Below are 17,929 nucleotides of genomic sequence, written 5' to 3'. Positions count from 1 at the left end.
GTTGCGTGTTTTGTTCCAAGGGCCAAAGAGCAATCAGGACGGGAGACTTTTATTGGAGGGTCGTCTGGCCGCTGACGGGGCAGCAGATCACAGTCTTGTGTAGGAAAAGTACCTGACCCTGGGTAAAGGGGATCCAGGCCTCCCGTGTGCAAGCTGGCTTTACAGATGGAACCGTGGGAAGGTTTTATTTTAACTCAGTTTCTCTCCCCAGAGCTGGGCCAGGCTGGACGGCGAAGGGTTTCAAATCAGCAAGGCCGAATGAAACACGAGCGGCAAATTGGGGCGCGACTTACCTGCCCCATACAGAGCACTGGGCTTCTAGCTTGGCTCAAGTGGCTATCACCTTTGGAGGAGGGGCTGTTCAGGGTGTCCCTCCATTCTCCCCGGCCACAAATGCCAGTTACAAACCACTACCTGTGCCCATCTCCCTACCCTTGGCCTGAAACTTCAGCTGGGGAGCTGAGAGTCAAGCTGGGTGTTTTCCCTCTCACCTCATGCCCAGTAACAAAGGAGATATGAACCGGCTCTTGGCTCTAATGGTGCCCCATTTAGCCCCAGTGGGCCAGCTGGGGAGAAAGGATTGATCAGCCCTTGGGTTCATGGCCCACAAAGAGGGACAGACCCTGGCTCCCTGCCCTGGAGCCAGACTAGCTACGCGAGGCTGCCAGGGCCAGGCCTCGGCTCCCTCCCCCAGAGCTTGGCTAAGCAGAACCCTAAGCAGTGTAGCTCTGGCAGACCTAGGGGGCAGAGCCATGGGGAGCAGAGATAGCAGGGACTATACCAATTACTTTCAGGGAGAGGAAGCTGAGCAGCGTGAAGAATTCACCCCCTTAGCCCCCAGCCAAAGCCCCATTCGATGGAAAGGCTCAGGCAGATTTCAGCTCAGGTCCCAGGGGTTAGGTTTCAGCACAAGTGCTGAGTCCTCTCTATGGCGGAACCTGGCCCCAGGTGGGCACAACAGCTGGGGGAGCTGCAGGTGACAATGCTTATGGGCCTTGCTGACACTTATCTGCCAGGCACCCTGTAGGATCAGCATCATGGGGTCCTTCCACTCCCCCCGGGATGTCAGCTTGAGAAGGTGCCTGGCAGGCCACGGTCCCTCAACAAGAAGAGCGGGGGTGGGAGCCTGCGGCTCAGGATTGAGGGGGTCTCAGGAGATAACTGGGGGCAAGGCTGAGGACCTAGCCCCAAGTCCTTTCCCCAAAGTTTCAGCAGAGAAGCCAAGAAGCCCAATGGGGCTGTAGGCGACTGGGCTGTCTCAGAACACGGCGACCTGATAGGACAAACTGGGAGAGGCGGGCGCGCTGGCTGCTCTAGCAGGGCTGAGAGATGGGCAGTGGGAAAGGCCAGCTGGGAGCAGTGCAGAAAGAGCTGAGCGTTACAGCGGGCTGCCGTGACATCCCTGCCCCAACGGGGTGCTCTGCCAGTCACCCCCATGCCACACCTCAGTGCACACCCCCTCTCCTTCCCCTCCTAGTCCTCTGCAGCCAGCTGAACCCTCTGCAGGTTGGCGTGAAGACGTGGGCGGCTGGTGGGCTCCCACAGGTTCCTGCCAGGATTGGGGGCCCCACGGCAGGGCCGTCCCAAACCAGCCACTCCAATCCTGTGCCACCCCCTGCGGATGGATGTGCAGGGATGGAGGGGAGAGGCAGGCCCGTGAGAGGCAAGACAACACTGCCCATCAGAGTGTGAAGATCTCGTCCTCTTTGTCCCGCAACGTGGCGGCCCGCGTGGTTTTGGTGAGCGGCACGGGGCCCAGCAGGGAGCGCTGCTGAGCGGAAGGAGAGGGCTCGCTCCGACAGGGAATGGTCCTGCTTGCTCCTGGCTCCATCCCAGCAATTCTGCAGGGAGAGAAGAGGGGGTTAGATCTCGGCAGGGGAATGGCCCCCACAGACAGACCCTGCTCGGGGATCCCTCTGCTGTGCCTTGCTAGGGAATGTGTGACCCAGCACAGTGCCCACAGCTGGGGCTGGGAAGGATCCAGGGCAGGGCGGGATTCCTAGGGGTGCAATAGACCGGAGAGGACCGAGTACAGATGGGAAGGAGGGACGACTGTAGAAGCTCTGTGGGATCTTTGTTCAAAGCCAACAAAACCCTCACATGGCTCGGGAACCTCGGGCAGAGTGTGAACCAGCAGAACTGGGGGCAGGGTGGGGGGGCCATGGCCTGGGGCTAAGACTGAGGGCCAGGAGCCCAGGGCTGGGAAAGGAGGGGGCTGCGGGTGCGGATTTAGGGGCTGGAACCTTGCTCAGTTCCGAGCAGAGAACTTCACCGCAGGCAACGGCGCCCTCTAGTGGCCCCCAAGTCTAGCGGAGCTGGCTTCGGAGCCGGGGATTCCCTGTACAGCAGCCAGTGGGGGGCCAGACAGTGGCCACAGGCTCCTCCAGCTACGCTCTGAGCCAAGGCACTGGCAGCGGATCCCCCTGCAGCTCTGCACCAAGGGGAGGACAAGAACCCGGCGGTTTCTAACAATCCAAGCCATACGGGGACCTCTGCCCCGTGAGCCACAGACAGTGACAGACTGGATCCATCCCACCTAGCGTGTCCTCCCCCTCAGGAGCGACCAAGGGCCGTTTCCCCTGGAGGGACCCAGGAAACAGCCTGGGACCCTGGTGAATTCCTTCCCACCTCGGCAGTGCGCAGCACGAGCCTGGCAGGACACGATTTCTTAGCTCTTGCCAGCACAGCGCCAATAGGAGATGAGGGGGGGGGGGGGGCAGGGAGGGGCCAAACAGCATCACGCTGCCGTGCGCGGCTGTTCATCACCTTCAGATAACTCCTCGTCATTCACGCGCAATCAAGCCTCTCCTCCCCGCGCCGGATCCCTAGCTGCAACGCCAGCGGCATCTGCACTTGCCTGGCCACTGTACAGCACGAGGAGGGGCAGGATGGGGGTTGGGGAGGCCCGGAGCAGCCAAAGCCTGGGGCATACATCACCTCTGCCCAGTCAGCAATGAAGAACCCCTCGCCGTCCCCCTCAGGCCTGAGCTCTCTTCACGTCAGCCCCCACCAGGATACTGCCCATTAGCCTTGGGGACCAGTGTTCCCTGAAAGCTGAGCCCCGAGGTGACCACCCAAGAGAGATTCAAATGCCACCCAGTGGATTAGCAGAGTGCCCTCCAGTGCAAACAGCTGGCAGCATGTTTCTATTGGTGGTGCACACTGACACATGCCTTGGTGCATATAAAATATATTCCTCAAGTGGATGGGAAAAAATGAGAGAGACCATTCTTGGGGACTCCTGATTAAGTCTGGGCCAGTGGGGAAGGAGCAGGCTAAGGGGCAGGACATGAGTGGGGTCTCACAGGTTTCGGGCTGCGGGCTCCTTTCTTTTTAAATGAGCACAGCACTTGATTTGACAGGGTTTTCATTTCTCCCCCCCCCCCCATGGGTTTGTCAAACCTGAGCTGCGGGTGCTCGGGCATCACTGCGCCTCCTATGGGAGGCAGCTGAAACTTGTGGGGTCCCCTTGCCCATAGCAGCCCACAGAGGATATCAGAGCAAACACAAGGGCAGCCGGCAGAGACTCTCCTTCTATGCTGTTAGCAGGGGCCTATGTGCTGGAGCAACAGGACTGGGGTTCCACCCCCTGCCTATACAGCCCGGGCACCACATTAGCGCCACAGTAACTGCAGGGTGGCACTCACGTTGTTTCCCCCTCTCTCAGCTTCTTCACCGCGGCCTTCTTGGACAGATTGATCTCGGAGTCGAGCTTTCGTAAGAAATCCGTGGCCGAGAGGTCATGACGGGGGGTGGAGCCTGCGCTGGCCGCAGAGCTGTTTTTCAGCACCAGCGTCTCCTTTCCCGTGGCAGGCTGTGTGGCTCCTTCCTCCCGCTTTAAGCCGTTCACCATCTCCTCGGGCTCCACCAGGACAGGGATGTGCAGTGTCGTCTTGAGGAAGATGGAGTCACTGGTGTACAGACGATTTGCCCGCTTGATCTGCTCCATCTGGGAAGGCACCATAAGACTTGTAAGCCCACTAGCCTGCGACAGACATCACCAACCTTCTCTATTCAGAGCATGGTCCTAAAAGCTACTTTGCAAGCTGGGTGCCTAATATCAGTCACTACCAAAATGCAGCCACTTCTGGGGTGGAGGGCACCAGTAAGCAAACAGAACACCACACAATGAGAGAAAGCAGGCACACAGCTGGCCTGGACTGCAAATGCTGGGTTTGTGCTGGCAGGGAGAAGGGCTGGAGGTCACTAGAGATTTAATGTTGAGGATGTGGGGGGACAGACTCCGCATGCTTGAGGCTCAGGTTTCAATGCAGCCAGATGAGTCTGTGCTCTCTCACTGGAGGGGAGAGGGCCATGCCATTGACAAGTCTGCTAGCGGGTCCACCCCACCGGTCTCCTATGCTCTGCTGGGGGTGGGAGGGATGAGGAAAGACAACCTGGAAACCCTTCACCACGGCACATGCCTCATCTCCAGCCCAAAGACCAAAAAACCCTCCTTTCTACCTTACTGGCTGCTCATTAGGTCCCTGCAAAATGAGCTGGCAGGTTCTCAGCACTGGCACTGAAATAAAGCTGGCCCCCTGGCTGGCAGCCCCAGAGAAAGCTCCCCTCTTTCCCTGCCCCTCCAGCTGCACGGCAAGGCACTCCTGCAGCGAGCAGCATGCATGTGTTCTAGGGAAGAATGAATTGCTGTGGTCAGGCTCCAGGCCTATCAAGGTTTAAACTGCTGAGGGCCACTACTGCCTGACCACACCACAGACAGCAAAGCTGGCCCGGCCCAGCCGGATATGTGTGTGTGGGGGAGGGGGGGGATTTTGTTCCCATCACCAGGGGAATTTCTGCTGCATACACTGAACTCCTGTGAAAACCACTTGGGGCCACAGAACACAAAGTTGCAAAATACAGGAAATGAGAAGGGTGCAAGTTCATGTGAATGCACAAGTGCACATTAGCCGGATCCCATCAGCCACATGAAGAGGCAACAGCACACCTGGGCAACCATGAGGAGACAGCAATTGAAGGATTGGAACCCTCAGACCTAAATCTGCATGAGACTTCAGACTTTCAGCCCTCCCGTGCATCCACCCATACTCCGAGGACCCCAGTGGGGTGCCCACTCCAAGTTCCATGATCAGGACGCTGGACTATGGCTTTGATTTTCTGCCAATCCCCTTCTGGAGTGCCATAAACTATTATGAATCATTAGGTGTATTGCAGAAGCCTCTAGGAGCCTCAGCCAAGAACCAGGAGATCCCACCACAGGGGAATCAGAGGTGCCTGGACGCAAGAGAGGTGACTCCTGCCAGCAGCCCCTCTTCTTAGGGGTGCTCATGATGGGAGCCTCCCTACTTCACCCCAGACATTCAGCAAACAAAAAAGCAGTAATGCTGAGTATTTTAGCAGAACTCCTCATCCAAGACACACAAAGCACAGTACAAAATGGGGTCCCCCTAATCAGTGGAAATCAATGAGGCCCCAAGCTGCAGGATCAGGGCTGACACAAGAAAGAAGGGAAGCCGGGACAGGTCAGGTATCGAGCACTTTACAAAAGGTACATCCATGGGAATAGCTTTTTTTATAAAACGGAGAAAAAGGTATAGAGTGGTGACCAGAAACCAGAAGACATGGCTTCCTGTTCCCTGCTCCATCCACAAGACCCTACTCCCCTCCAAAGCTGGGAACAGAACCCAGGAGTCCTGGTACTGCCCCCTGCTCCAACAGTGGGACCTCATGGGCACCCCAGCTACATCCCCCAGATCGCAAGGGGAAGCTGCTGCGCAGACCTACCGTGACGCCATACTTGAGTGCCAGCCCCTGCAAGGTGTCCCCCGGCTCCAGACGATGTTCCACCCTCCTCTCCCTCACCGGGGAGTGTGTCGACTTGATGAGGCTGCCGTAGGACCGGGTCCTGCTGCCACAGAGCAAACCAGCCCCTCCAGGGGATCCTTGCCTGGAGGGGGAGGCCATCTCCCCCCCCAGCCCCCAGTCAGTGGTGCAACCAGTGCAGGCGGCAGAGGGGCCTGGAGGGGTCAGGACTCCTGCCAGCACCCTCTTTCCTGAGGGGTGCTCATGGCAGAACGAACAAGGGCCTCCCAGGCAGACTAGGGACCCCCCACTTCTAGCCCCCCCGCTTCTAGCCCCCCCCCAAAGGGTCTCTCTCCGGTCTTGCTTCTTCTCCCCCCTCTCGGCCTCTAGTCCAGGGCAGGGGGCCACCCAATTTCCGCCCCACACTGCAAAACGCAGCCTGCACGGATGGGGGTGCAGGGGGTCCCTCGATTTCCTCCCCACCCCTTCCGCCGGAGAGGGATAAGGGGGGGGGGTTCCTCTATCTCATCCGCGCCGCCCCCCCTTTACTCGGGGGGAGGGGCAAATTACTCTCCCCTCCCCCCGGAATCCAGCCACCCCACGGACCCCGCCACCCCGCGCAGGGCAGCCAGAGTCTGCGCTGCCTCCGCTCCGCCCCGCCCCAACAGCGGAGCGGGGCCAACCCCCGCCCACTCCGCGCAAAGGCCTCTGGGAACATAGTCTCTCCCTAGCAAGCTCCTCCCCGCCTAACAACGCTCCGCCCCTTTGGAGGCCACAGGAGAAGCACAGCGGGGAACATCTCCCCCCTCCCCCCCAACCCAGCCACAAGCGTCGCCTCGCGGAAGCAGAGACGTGGGTGAGGACTACATTTCCCAGCATGCCCCTCGCCTTCTAGCCCTCTCCACGCATCACGGCGGTTTTGACCCCAGAGGCCTATCGGTGCCGAGCGCCCAGAGGCATGCTGGGAAGGGTAGTCCCGGAAGTGAACCGAAGAGGAAGTGCGGGGTGGCTCCAGTTGTCATGGTTACCGCCGGTTGGGAAGGGGTCTAGCCCTCCCGGGGCGCCGCCATGTCCTTCAAGCGGGAGGGGGATGACTCGGGCCAGCTGAATGTGCTGCAGGTGAGCGGCGGGGCGGGACACCCCGGCTCCGCCCCCCGACCGACCCCCCCCAACCACCACGGGCCCCACAACTCTCCTCATCCCCAGAGCAACTCCCTGAGCCCCTCAGCTTCCCCAACGCCGCCCCGCTGGCTCTTCCCGCAGCCCCTCCCAACTCCTGGCAGCCCCGTTCCCCTGTCCTCCCTTCAGCCTTCCCGCAGCCCCAGAGCGCCCCCTGCTTCCCCTCCCAGCCTCTCCCCGCCCCCCCTTCAGCGCCGCCACGCCCCCTCCCCAAAACAATCGCCTCAACTCCCTGCCGGCCTCCCATCCTCCCCCAGCCATTCCCCTGCCCCCCCCGACACTCTCCTGCCCCCACATTGTTCCCCCTGCTCTCCCGTCCCCCAAACAATCGCCTGCCCTCCTCCCAACCCTTCCCCCCAGCCCCAGAGCGACCACCCGGCTGCTTCCCTGCTACTCCCCCCTCCCCTTTACTCCCCATCCCCAGAGTGGTCCCACAACACTCCTCAGCCCTTGGCGCCTGCCTTCTGGCCCCCTTCTCCTGCTTCTATTCTTAGCCATTGCCACTGGTCTGCAGGATGACCTTGGGCATTTCACTGCCCTGCTCCGTGCCTCAATTTTCCCATCTGTAAAATTGTAATAATGATAATACCAGCCTCCTTTGTAAAGTGCTCTGAGTCCCACAGTAGAAAAGCACTAGATAAGATCTAGAGGTGGTGGTGGTTGTTCTATAGGCCCCTATCAAAATGACAATCCATTTTGGTCAATTTAATGGTTACAGGATTTTTAAAATAATACATTTACTTATTTTGGCTATCTAAATCTGAAATTTCAAGGTGTTGTAATTGCAGCAGGAGTTGTGGGGGGAAGGGACGACTGTGGTACTTTTCCCTTATTTCTGCACTGCTCCTGGTGGCAGTGCTGCCTTCAGAGCTGAGCATCTCTAAAAGCAGAGCTGCTGCCAGCAGCAGCACAGAAGTACGGATGGCATGGCATGGTATTGCTTCTCTTATCTCTGTGCTGCTGCTTGCAGGATGCTGCCTTCAGACCTGGGTGCCCAGCAACAGCCATGGCTCTATGGCCACTCAACTGTAGGCAACGCAGAAATAAGGGTGGCATTACCATGACACCCCCCCCCCCACACACACACACACAACTCCCTTTTTGGTCTGGACCCCCAATTTGAGAAACATTGATGTCTCCCATGAAATCTGTATAGTATAGGATAAAAGCAAACAAAAGGCCAGATTTCACAATGGACGGCTAGGTTTCATGGTCCGTGACTCATTTTTCATGGAAGGGCCCAATTCATCCTGGTGCCAGGTGCTATGCCGCCCACACCCAAAATATTGATTCCTCAGTAACGTGGCCTGTTCATTTATTCAGAAAAGAAGAGTTGCAGATCTGCTGGCAAACTATATCCCTGAGGATGAGGCACTGTTGCTAAGGAGCGGCAGGTATGTTAGATCTATTCTAAGGTAGGCAGCATTGTTCTGAGAGGACCATGTGCCATAGGAATCAGATTACAGATGAATCTTTGAACCAGTTCAATTAATTGATTACTGCATATATTTGGGGGGCTGAAGCTGCAAAATTGACCACGTGACCTAATGCACAGAGTACCAAAGTGGGAGGCAGGACACCTGGATTCTTCCTGTTCTGGTACAAACCTCTTTTGTGTCCATGAGCAAATCCCTTTATCACTCGGTGCCTTAGTTTCTCCATCTGTAAAATGGGGATAACAATGCTGCCCTTCCTTTCTCAAGTGCTTTGAGATCTAGTGATGAAAAGCACTTGATAAGAGCTCGCCTAGGGGTGGTGGTGTTTATTAAATGTTCTGATCTGGATTTCCAGCATTCAGAAATGTTTTGCTCAGGCCCATTATAAAAATAAAGATGGTCTGTAAAACATAAACCTGGATCTAGCTTTGGACTTGAAACACCACCAAAATCCAGGGTGCAGTGCATTGAGGCTGATCTGGGGTGTTTTGTTTTTTGGGTTAGTTTTCATTTTGGCTTTGCAGAGAGTTCCTGTTTCCCTTCAGATATAAAAGAGCCACATGCCCCCAAGAGAGCCTCTGGCTAATATTACAGACTCAGACAGGTGTCACCGAGGTGTGAGGGATTACTACAGAACAGTACAGGGCAGTAGAAATCATGTGCAACATAACAAGCGAACAGAGTGAATACAGCTTTCAAACTTTTAAATGCCTAGCAGAGAATGAGCATAAACCAGTGGCCATGGGGCCAGGAATTTGGGTTTCAGTTCTTGACTCTCCTTGGTTGTCACTTAAGTTCTGACCTGTTTCCCTAAATTTCAAACTGGAGATGATAAAATAAAGGGCATGTGGTCCAGCATCCAGGACACTGGTGTGGGAATCATGACTTGTTGGGCAAATCTCTCAGCTTCCCCACGTGTAAGATGGGGTAGTAACATTTATCCTGGCTAGCTGTGCTCTGGGAACCTTGGCCAATTATATTTGTAGAAATCCCACTGTGTTGAATGACTTTGAGGACCATGGTCATTTATTCTAGTGAATGTCTCTCCCACTTGCAGTATTACCAAGTGCACTGTCTCTTAATGCTAATAAGAAAGGCTGGGCCCAACTGCCCTAGCAGGTATGCATGAGGGGGCAGGGATTATCCTGGCTTGATCTGACCATCTTTCCTCTTCTTCCTCAGATATGCCTGCACAGTGTGTTTCCACCGTCCGGTCTTCGACACACTTGACATGCTGACAGTCCACAGGGCTGGCAAGAAACATGTAGCTAGTAAGTCAGCCCCAAGGGCTCGGTTGCTCAAGGAACTGCTGATCCTGGGTCGTGGGGATGGTGCAGAAGGAAGAATCCAGCTAGACTCCCAGAGCTCAGGGGCAGTTGGTGGTGCTGGGATGTAAAAGAGCTGTCTTACCACTGTTGGAACTGCCAGGCTGCATCAGACCCAAAGTCCTTCTCGGCCAGTATCCTCAGCCCAGCAGTGGCCAGTGCCAGGTGCTTCGGAGGCAGGTGTGACTGACAGATGTGAGAGAATCTGCCTCTCCATAAGGCTTTTCCTGGTGCCTAATAGAGATCAGTTGTAACTGACATGAACCCCTTCAAAATCTGTGCTCTCAGGGTGATCTGCCTACCTGTCTTGGGAAAGACAAACTGAAATGACCTTGGAAGGTTTGGTGCTTGCATTGCTCAAAGCCATCCGTCCCCTGAAACACGGCAGGCAGTGGCAGTTCATGCCATCCCAAAATGTTAGCCATGTTGTGGGTATCCCAGTGGTGATGTACCCCCAGCTAGGTGGCAGACTGCCTGGCGAGGAGTCGTGCTGCCTGGATTAGCCTGTAAAAAAATGAGTAGGCCTGTAGCACCTTAGGGACTAACAAAAATGTATAGAGTGTCATGAGTTTTTGTGGGCAAACCTCACTTCCTCAGATGAGTGGAGAAAAAATGGGGAACCACCAAATGAATAGCCTGTGTCTGTCTCTGTGTGTCCCAGGCCTGCAGACTTTCTATGGGAAGAAGCGCTCGCACGAGAATGAGGTGCAGAAGCGGCGGCAGCAGGAGTTCCTGCGGGCAGAAGAGGCAGGCACACAGGTTGGCGTGTGTCCCCATCGGGAAACCTTCCTACAGCATTTACCTAGTTAGCTGTCCTTAGCTTGTCTGTGTTTTCCTTAGGATCTTGCATGCCCTGCACCCTTGCTGGCTCAGACCAGGAAAATTGCCCAGAATGCTTTGCTGAAGGCCTCTCCCTACAACAGCTGCTGCCGAAGGAACAGGTAATACCTGTGCGTTCCCTGCCAGCTTAGGTCAAGGGTTTGTCATGGCATGGGGGGCTGGTACAAGAGCCAGGCATGGTCTTGGCTAAGTCTTCGCTGCTAGGTAGTGCCACCATCTCCACAGCAGTAGGTTCTTCTGCTCTGTCCCTCTGTAAGGACCGTTCACCTAGCTGGGGTCACTTAGCATAGCTCCATGGATATCTATGGCATGGTGCTGACACCAGCTCAGGATCAGTCCCTGAATCCTTAAGTTCTCCTGGTGGGCCAGTCTAAGAGTGCAGTGGGAATGGTCTCGGAGCAGAGGCTTGCGAGTCTCTGCTGTGCCTGCTTTACATTTCAGCAGCAAAACATGTATCATGTAAAGGCAACATCTTTGAGAAAAGAGTGTGATCTGACAGTCAGAGCAGGGGTCCTGGATTCTGTTCCCAGCCTTAAGTGCTTAGGGCAAAGGGTTAGGAGTATACCTGGATTCTCCCAGTTCTGGGAGGGGAATGAAGTCTAGTGGTTAGAGTGGGGGCAAGGAGCCAAGAATCCTGCATTCTGTTCCCAGATCAAAGAAGGAAGCAGGTCTGGTGGTTAGAATGGGAAATTGGGGGGAAGAACCATCCCTCTGTGCCTCAGTTTTCCCCTCTGTAACACACAGGCTACATCTACACTGGCAGCTTCTTGCGCAAGAACTGTTTTTGCTCCACGCCAGGGCTCGACAGATAGTGTAATCCTCACCTGTAGCAAATAGATTACACCCCAGAAGAGCCGGCGTGGAGCGATCTGTGCATGCACAGAGCGCAGAACCGTGTGGCTGGCGAGCGGGGCTCGCTGCCGCTCGGCGAGCCCTGCTGATGACCATTTTAGCCATAGGGGTTTCTTGCACAAGAAATTCATGTTGCCTGTCTACACTGCCCTCTTGCGCAAGAGGGCTTATTCCTCGTGGGGAGAGGAATAACTCTTCTGGAAGAAGCCCTGTTTTCTGACCCTGTACTGTAAATGTACTTGCACAAGAACGTATGTGAAGTGTAGACACCCAGCAAGTTTTTGCGCAAGAACAACTGTTCTTGCGCAAGAAGCTGCCAGTGTAGATGTAGCCAGAGAGAATATTTACTTCCCTTATACAGGGAGCTTTGAGGGTTACTCCCTGTCCAGGAGTCACTTGGGGAATCTTCTGATAGATGCGACTCTAGAGAGCAAGATGCTGTCCCAGATTTGTTACTGTGGCCATGCACAGTGGGCAGCTGGTTGCCACTGTCCTCATGAGACCTGCCATCTGTTTTAGGTCTGATGGCAGCAGCTCAAGCTTCAGTTCTTCTCGGACAGAGTCTGCTGTCCCTGCTGCCTCAAGAGGTGCTGTGGAGAAGCAGCCAGGAGACCCAGGAGGCTCTGTGGCAAGAGGCGAAGAGGGATGTGCTGCTGAGGACATTCCTCCCTCCACACAGCTTCGTGGACATGCCAGCCCTCGAGCAGGTACCAGCCTGAGGGGCTCTGCAGCTTGTATATTTCTGTAATCCTCTGGAAATTCCATTGCTGTTGTCTGCTTGTTAGAGTGGGGGACTGGGAGTCAGGACTCCTGGGTTCTAGCTCCAGTTCTGGAAGGGGAGTGTGTGGGGAGGGGGGTGAGGGTGAGTAGGGAGTTAGGCTTCCTGGATTCTTTTTATTGTCACCACCAATTTTATGCTGTTTCTCTGGGGCAAACACCCAGGCCTTGGTTTCCCTAGTGGGGTGCAAGATATCATTGTCACTCCACTTTGTAAGCAGTGTTACAGATCACTGTAAACATGCCAAAGTGCCATTACCTTTGTTGAATGAGCTCCCGGATCTCCGTCTGCCATGAGCTGACGGTTCAGCTTGGATCTAGGTACGTCCACAGAGGTGGTGAGGTCTCCACAGAGGTTCTGATGGGCAGTGATGCTCCCAACCTTCCAAGGCCTCACAGCCTCATCTTGCCCCTTTCTTCTCATTCTAGATTTGCAAAAGGAACCTTCTACAAAGATCAAGAGAAGCAGCAAAAGAAAATCCTGCCTGTCTGCCAAGCCTGAAGCCATCAGCCCTGAGAAACGCCAGGCCCTGGAGCACTATCTCCTGCTCAGAAGGTGAGCTGGCTTCTGCCTGTTCCTTGCCAAGCAGCAGAGTGTATGGGCAGGGGTCTGATCTCTGGAGACTGTGTGGTAAGAGCTTGTCTCATCACTCAGCAAAGGGGAAAAAGCCCCCTAAGTCCTACCAAGCCCTTTGCTGTTGGACAGCAGTCTCATAGAGCCCTCCCCAGCCATCCGTCTCTAAATGTTTACTAAGGGATGGCTTCACAGGTGGAGGGAAACTGAGGCACAGGGCATGGGATGGAGTGACTGGCACTGACAGAATTGGTTAAGGAACCAGGAGTCCTGGATTCTTGTCCTATGTCCGGTCAGTAGACAAACCATCTCCTTAGCACCATACTTCTGTCTTCTTAAATTGGCATCCCCCTGTCCTGTGTTTGTAACCCTGTCAGTCTGTCCTTCCTGCAGCTCAGGCTGGATCCAGGACCCTTCCGGCAAATGGGTGAAAGACGAGAATGTGGAGTTTGACTCTGATGAGGATGCGCCACCAATCCTGTCGCCATCCTGACTTCCCAGCCTCTCCAGCTAGCAGGATACCCCTAGCGGCCAGGCCTGGTGCTAAGCTACACTGACCGAACTCTTGGGACGGGCAGAGGGGGTCAGGAACAGCCTATCTGCATCCTCCCATCCTCCTCCATGGCTTTGACTTCAGATATAAATCACTGGGGGAGAAGGATGTTTCCAAACAGTTCCTAGGACCTCCCCCCGTAACTGCTTCACAATATCCAGGGATACCACTGGGGTCACCCGCACTGGGAGCTGTCTTATCGCCACCACCGCAGCTTCCCAGCACGAGGCCTGTTCTGTCTCGGGAATGAACCCAAGGCTGAGATGCAGCTCTCGGCAGGACACAGAAGAAAGGGGCAGTGCCAGAGGAAGTCAGTGCTTTGGTCTCACCTAGCATCTTAAAAGCGTCTCCCAGAGGGAAGCAAGCATCATGCCCCTTTCACATGGAGAAACAGGCACCAACCGGCAGCAACATGCACGTGAGTCCATGGGAAGAGTCAGGAGCCCTGACTCTCACTTCTGATTACCTTTATTAGGTGTATTACGGTGGCACTGGGCACCTCGGCCCTGGATTGGGCTGGGCGCTGCGCAAAGACGCTCTTAGCCCTTGATCTCGCTGGACAATGCTGTCTCCTAACAGGCAGTTCTGTGGCCTTTTTTTTTTCTGTGGTTTAAGTTGTTTTTAAAAAGTCCATCTTAAAATTGGATCAGTTTCTCCTTGCTCTGGGAGTGGCTTGATGCTTAAAAAGCCATACACGCATCTGTTCTCCTGCTTCCTGGGACCTGTCCTGCAGCAGCCCACTGGGAAGGGAGCACCTTCCTGTTCACACTACTGTTTGATGCCTCCTCCAGTGACCACTCATGCTGACGAAATGGGGCGGTGCTCTCTGTGCGGTGTTCCTGGCTTGAGCTAGCAAAGCCCTTGAACGTGTGCTTAACTGTGAATAGGAGATCAGTCCCCTCTAGAGCAGGGGGCTAAAATAATTATTTGTTAGATGTATTACGGTAGAACCATAAAGCCTTGGCCATGAACTAGGACCCTCTTGCATTAGGTGCTGTATATTATTTGTGTATCATGGTAGTACTTAGGAGCTCAATTGTGGCCCAGGACCTATGTTCCCCCTAAGCTACACAGCTTTCCATTAGCCCCACACGGGTTCAGGGATGCAGCAGGGACAGATCTCTCTCCCCAAGCCCTCAAGTTGCCATGGCTGGCAGAGGAGAGCTCTTCCCTGCCAAACCCAGACTGGTGCTGCCATGGCTGGGGGAAAGGGGCTTCCCTCGCTATCCCTATCAGGTAAGCCCAACTCCCAACCCCCTGTCCCACCTTGACCCTCCCTCCCCCCCAGCCCTGAGCCACCCGCCTGCACCCTAAAACCTTCATCCCTGGACCCACCCCAAAGCCCACACCCCCAATCCTGACCCCCTTCCCAAACCTGGAACCCTCCTCCTGTACCCCAACTCTCTGTCCCAGCCCTGAGTCCCTCAATCTCAGCCCCACCCTAGAGCCTGCATCCCCAGCCAGAGCCTTCACACTCCTGCGCTCCAGCCTTCTGCCCGAGCCCCTTCCTGCACTCAGAACCCCTTGGCTCCTCTCCTGCCACATGCATTTTGTTAGGTGCACCAGTGTCCGTCACACATCCCCTCCGCATTGGTGCAATAAGAACATTCATTCCACTTGGGTGGGAGAAATTAATGGGAACACTGCCAGGACCCCAAGATGCTAGGCACTTGTACATGTATCATGGTACTGCTTAGGAGCCCTAGTCAGGGGCCAGCCGGGTCCATGGTGCTAGGCACTGCCCCTCGAGCTCACCATCTCCCAGTTGGTTTTAGCTCTCAGGGATCCCTAGACCCAGTGATAGAAACACAGGGACCAGATCATTTCCCTAGCCATTCAGACCGGTGTAACTCGCTGGCCTCAGTGCCTCATGCCTGAGGTTCCCACTGACCCAGCTGAGCTTTCCAGGTTGAGTCAGCCCTCAGTCTACATCCTGGCTCATTCCTATCCCCATCCCTAGCCTCCCTGAGCCAGCATCCTCCCTTCTCGAGCAGCAGTAAGATCTTGGGGTCGGCCTCGCCAGGTGCCCTGGGTCCCATTGAGCTTTCTAGATACCATGTGTCGGCAGATCACAGAGCCTCATGGCCCTGCCAGGCATTAGATCCACTTGCCCCGGGCCACTGCAGCTGTTTGAATCCTGGAAGTTCCCAGCTCCCGCACTTGCCTCTCTGGGTTTCCAGCACTCATTAATACAGCTTGAACACTGCCAGGAGTGAGCCCAGGGGATTAGCTAGCCAGTCGCTATTCTGCTGGGGGTGCAGAGCTTGTGTTGGGAATGGGTGGGGCTGGACTGCCTGGCCAGATGGGGCTGTTCTGTTTCAGCAGTGGCTGCCGTGGCCTGGGACAGCTCAGGCAGAGAGAGATCAGCTCGGCTTGGAAAGTGACCATCAAGGGTGGGAGTCCAAGTCCTCGACCCCCCCTCAGAGCTGCTTGTGAACGTGATTTGTGTCTTCTTCAGCTCAGCGAGGATGGGGTGTAGAGCAGCACTGGGCAGACTCTCTGGATCTGCACCAGAGCTTGCGGGGCGGGGGGAAGGGTTGTGAAGTTCCCAGCCCTGGTGTTCCTCCATGCAGCTCTCAGAGCTCCCAGAGGGCGCCAAAAGCTCAGTTACGGGGAGGTGCAGCCGCAGCCAGTCTGCTGGCTCCCCCCTCAACATTTCTAGTGCCTGGGACACAGGACAGCCAAACTCTTCCTGGTTCTGCTACTTGCCTGCTCCATGAGATTGGACAAGTCCATTGCCCCCTCCTACCTTGTGTGGATCTGCCTATGAGCGCTGTAAGGGAGGGGCTGTCTCGCAGGCCGGGTCTGCAGTGCCTGGCGTAAGGGGGCCCCAATCTAGCCATTACCATCAGCGTTAAATCCAAATCTGTGCTGTGGGAATGTTTCCTCCCTGGCGGCATCAGCTTCACGGCGGGTGCTGCTTCTCAGCCTGTACCCCCAGGCGCTCTGCCTCCAATGCAGTGAGGGGGAAAGGGCCAATTGGCTGGATCCTCCTGACCCCGAGCGGGCTCCGAGTCTGGAGCTGTTAATCTGTGCGCCAGAGGGTGAGAATGAAAGGACCACATGGACACACCCAGAATACAGGCAGGGCCTGGCCAGCTCCCCTTAACCCATGTCCAAGGCCACAGAGGGAATTCACACTCCCTGTGACCCTGGGCTTGGGGGTGGAGTAGGCATGGAGGAGTACCTCAGGAGGGAGTGGGGGATGCTTGGCACAATGCCAGAGCTGCAGGAGGTGGTTCTGCCCCGAGTCTGCCTAGACAGAGGCAGTTCAGAAGCTGCTCTGCAGACACCTTGTGAGCACCGCTCTGCCATGCGTCCTGGTCCTGAACAAGGCCCTGGCTGGCCATAGATCAGGCTCCTGCCTATAAATAGGCAGTGGGTGTCGGGCTGCCATGCCCTCTGGGGTCCCTGTGGTTGGAGGTCATGCTCCGGGGATGAATCGCCCCGAATGGCCGGCAGAGTGCTGCAGGGGAAGAACATGGGACTGGGTGCCAGTGCCAGCAGGGTGTGAAAGGGGCCGAGGCTGCAGGAAGGGTGCTGGCCCTGGCTGTGGCAGGAGCTGGAGTTCCCTCTGGGGCCCAGGCCTGCTGGGCCTACTGGCGCTAATGGCAGGCAGGGGGAACTCAGCACCCAGAGAGCAGATGGGCCCTGGTTGTGGTGCCCCCCACCAGAGGCTGGCATGATCTGGCTCATCCCCCATGAGCCTGCCCTCCTTTCTGCCACACACACACACACGGCTCAGCGTCCCTAAGGACAGCTGGGCCGCCAGCTTTAATAGGCTGTTTCCAGCTGCTAGACGTGTAAATTTTAGGGCTTATAACCTTTCCGGCTGGGAAGGCCGAACGATGCACTTGACTGATAGCAGCCGAGGGGCAGCTGTGGGGGGAGGGTATACTGGCAGCAGCCTTTGTCTAGCTGAGGAAGAGGAGAAAGCAAGGGAGGTGCCATTGGAGGTGGTAGAATCTAGCCCCAATTCCTGAGTGTGGGGACCAGTGCTGGCCAGCAAACCTTTGGCCTCGTTTCTCTCCTTGAGGGTGACTCTGTGCTGTCCCGTAACCCGATCACCCTCACTGCCTTTTGCAGGCTGATCCCAGGGGTATAAATATACCAGGGCATGGGGCGCTTGGCCGCGAGGCTGCCTGCCTGCCTGCCTGCCGCCGTCCCCCCGGTGACAGCTCTGGGAGCCGTTCATGCCACAGCTTAGCCAGAGGGGTCAGCAAGCAGGATGGTGCCCTGGGGTGGCAGCCCAGGGTGGTGCCATTTGTGGGCTGGGCCAGCCCTGGATGCTGCATGGGCCTGTGCCTGCCTCAGCCCTGCCAAGTGCCCAGCACCCGTGGAGACAGCCGGAGCTCAATCACGAAGTCCCTGCACTTCTGCCTCCAGCGTCCACTGGCTCGCAGGCACACGCCAAAGCTGAGGGCGTCTTCCCCCCTCTCTGCTATGACCCAACGGCCACCTAATCACACCCCCACTTATCCTACCCTGAGGGCCAGCTGCATCGGAGCTGCTGCCCTAGAGGGAAAGTGGGGCTGGATCCCCTGTGACGGGCGGGGCCTCCTCCCCCTGTTGGCTCCCAGCAGTCCATGGGACACTGCTCTCAGAGTGCTTGCTGCTGAGCATCTCA

At 56.2% G+C, this 17,929-nt stretch overlaps 2 protein-coding genes across 3 annotated transcripts; one reads left to right on the top strand and one right to left on the bottom strand.

Moving 5' to 3' along the window:
* Nucleotide 1: 1 nt before the first annotated feature.
* LYSMD1 (LysM domain containing 1) lies at nt 2–6,400 on the bottom strand. The gene is made up of 3 exons (XM_075907582.1): nt 5,749–6,400; nt 3,648–3,949; nt 2–1,841 (listed from the first exon to the last, which is right to left on the bottom strand). Exons 1-3 carry the CDS (start codon nt 5,926–5,928, stop codon nt 1,682–1,684), a joined length of 642 nt encoding a protein of 213 aa, XP_075763697.1. The 5' UTR covers nt 5,929–6,400; the 3' UTR covers nt 2–1,681.
* Nucleotides 6,401–6,676: 276 nt separating this feature from the next.
* SCNM1 (sodium channel modifier 1) lies at nt 6,677–13,946 on the top strand. Of its 2 annotated transcripts, none has more exons than XM_014568962.3 (8): nt 6,677–6,885; nt 8,269–8,339; nt 9,564–9,652; nt 10,368–10,465; nt 10,547–10,647; nt 11,918–12,105; nt 12,605–12,731; nt 13,148–13,946. In XM_014568962.3, the coding sequence occupies exons 1-8, from the start codon at nt 6,835–6,837 to the stop codon at nt 13,200–13,202; spliced, it is 780 nt and encodes a 259-aa protein (XP_014424448.1). In that variant the 5' UTR covers nt 6,677–6,834; the 3' UTR covers nt 13,203–13,946. The 2 variants fall into 2 exon arrangements, with proteins under 2 accessions (XP_014424448.1, XP_006113991.1); XM_006113929.4 differs by having other exon boundaries at nt 6,682–6,885; nt 13,143–13,946.
* The last annotated feature ends 3,983 nt before the right edge of the window (nt 13,947–17,929 follow it).

The sequence above is a fragment of the Pelodiscus sinensis genome, chromosome 24, assembly GCF_049634645.1.
Source record: "Pelodiscus sinensis isolate JC-2024 chromosome 24, ASM4963464v1, whole genome shotgun sequence".
Classification (NCBI taxonomy): Eukaryota; Metazoa; Chordata; order Testudines; family Trionychidae; genus Pelodiscus; species Pelodiscus sinensis.
The sequence above is the reverse complement of the archived record's forward strand: the minus strand, read 5'-3'. Positions and strand labels throughout refer to the sequence as shown.

Bases quoted from the DNA above. Each gene is read 5' to 3' on its own strand.
- LYSMD1 (XM_075907582.1), bottom strand. From the start codon at position 5,928: ATGGCCTCCCCCTCCAGGCAAGGATCCCCTGGAGGGGCTGGTTTGCTC. The intron at 3,950-5,748 runs GTAGGTCTGCGC...GTGCCTTCCCAG, and splicing joins CACTCAAGTATGGCGTCACG to ATGGAGCAGATCAAGCGGGC. The intron at 1,842-3,647 runs GTGAGTGCCACC...CTCTCCCTGCAG, and splicing joins CTGAGAGAGGGGGAAACAAC to AATTGCTGGGATGGAGCCAG.
- SCNM1 (XM_006113929.4), top strand. From the start codon at position 6,835: ATGTCCTTCAAGCGGGAGGGGGATGACTCGGGCCAGCTGAATGTGCTG. The intron at 10,466-10,546 runs GTTGGCGTGTGT...TGTTTTCCTTAG, and splicing joins CAGAAGAGGCAGGCACACAG to GATCTTGCATGCCCTGCACC. The intron at 12,106-12,604 runs GTACCAGCCTGA...TTCTCATTCTAG, and splicing joins ACATGCCAGCCCTCGAGCAG to ATTTGCAAAAGGAACCTTCT.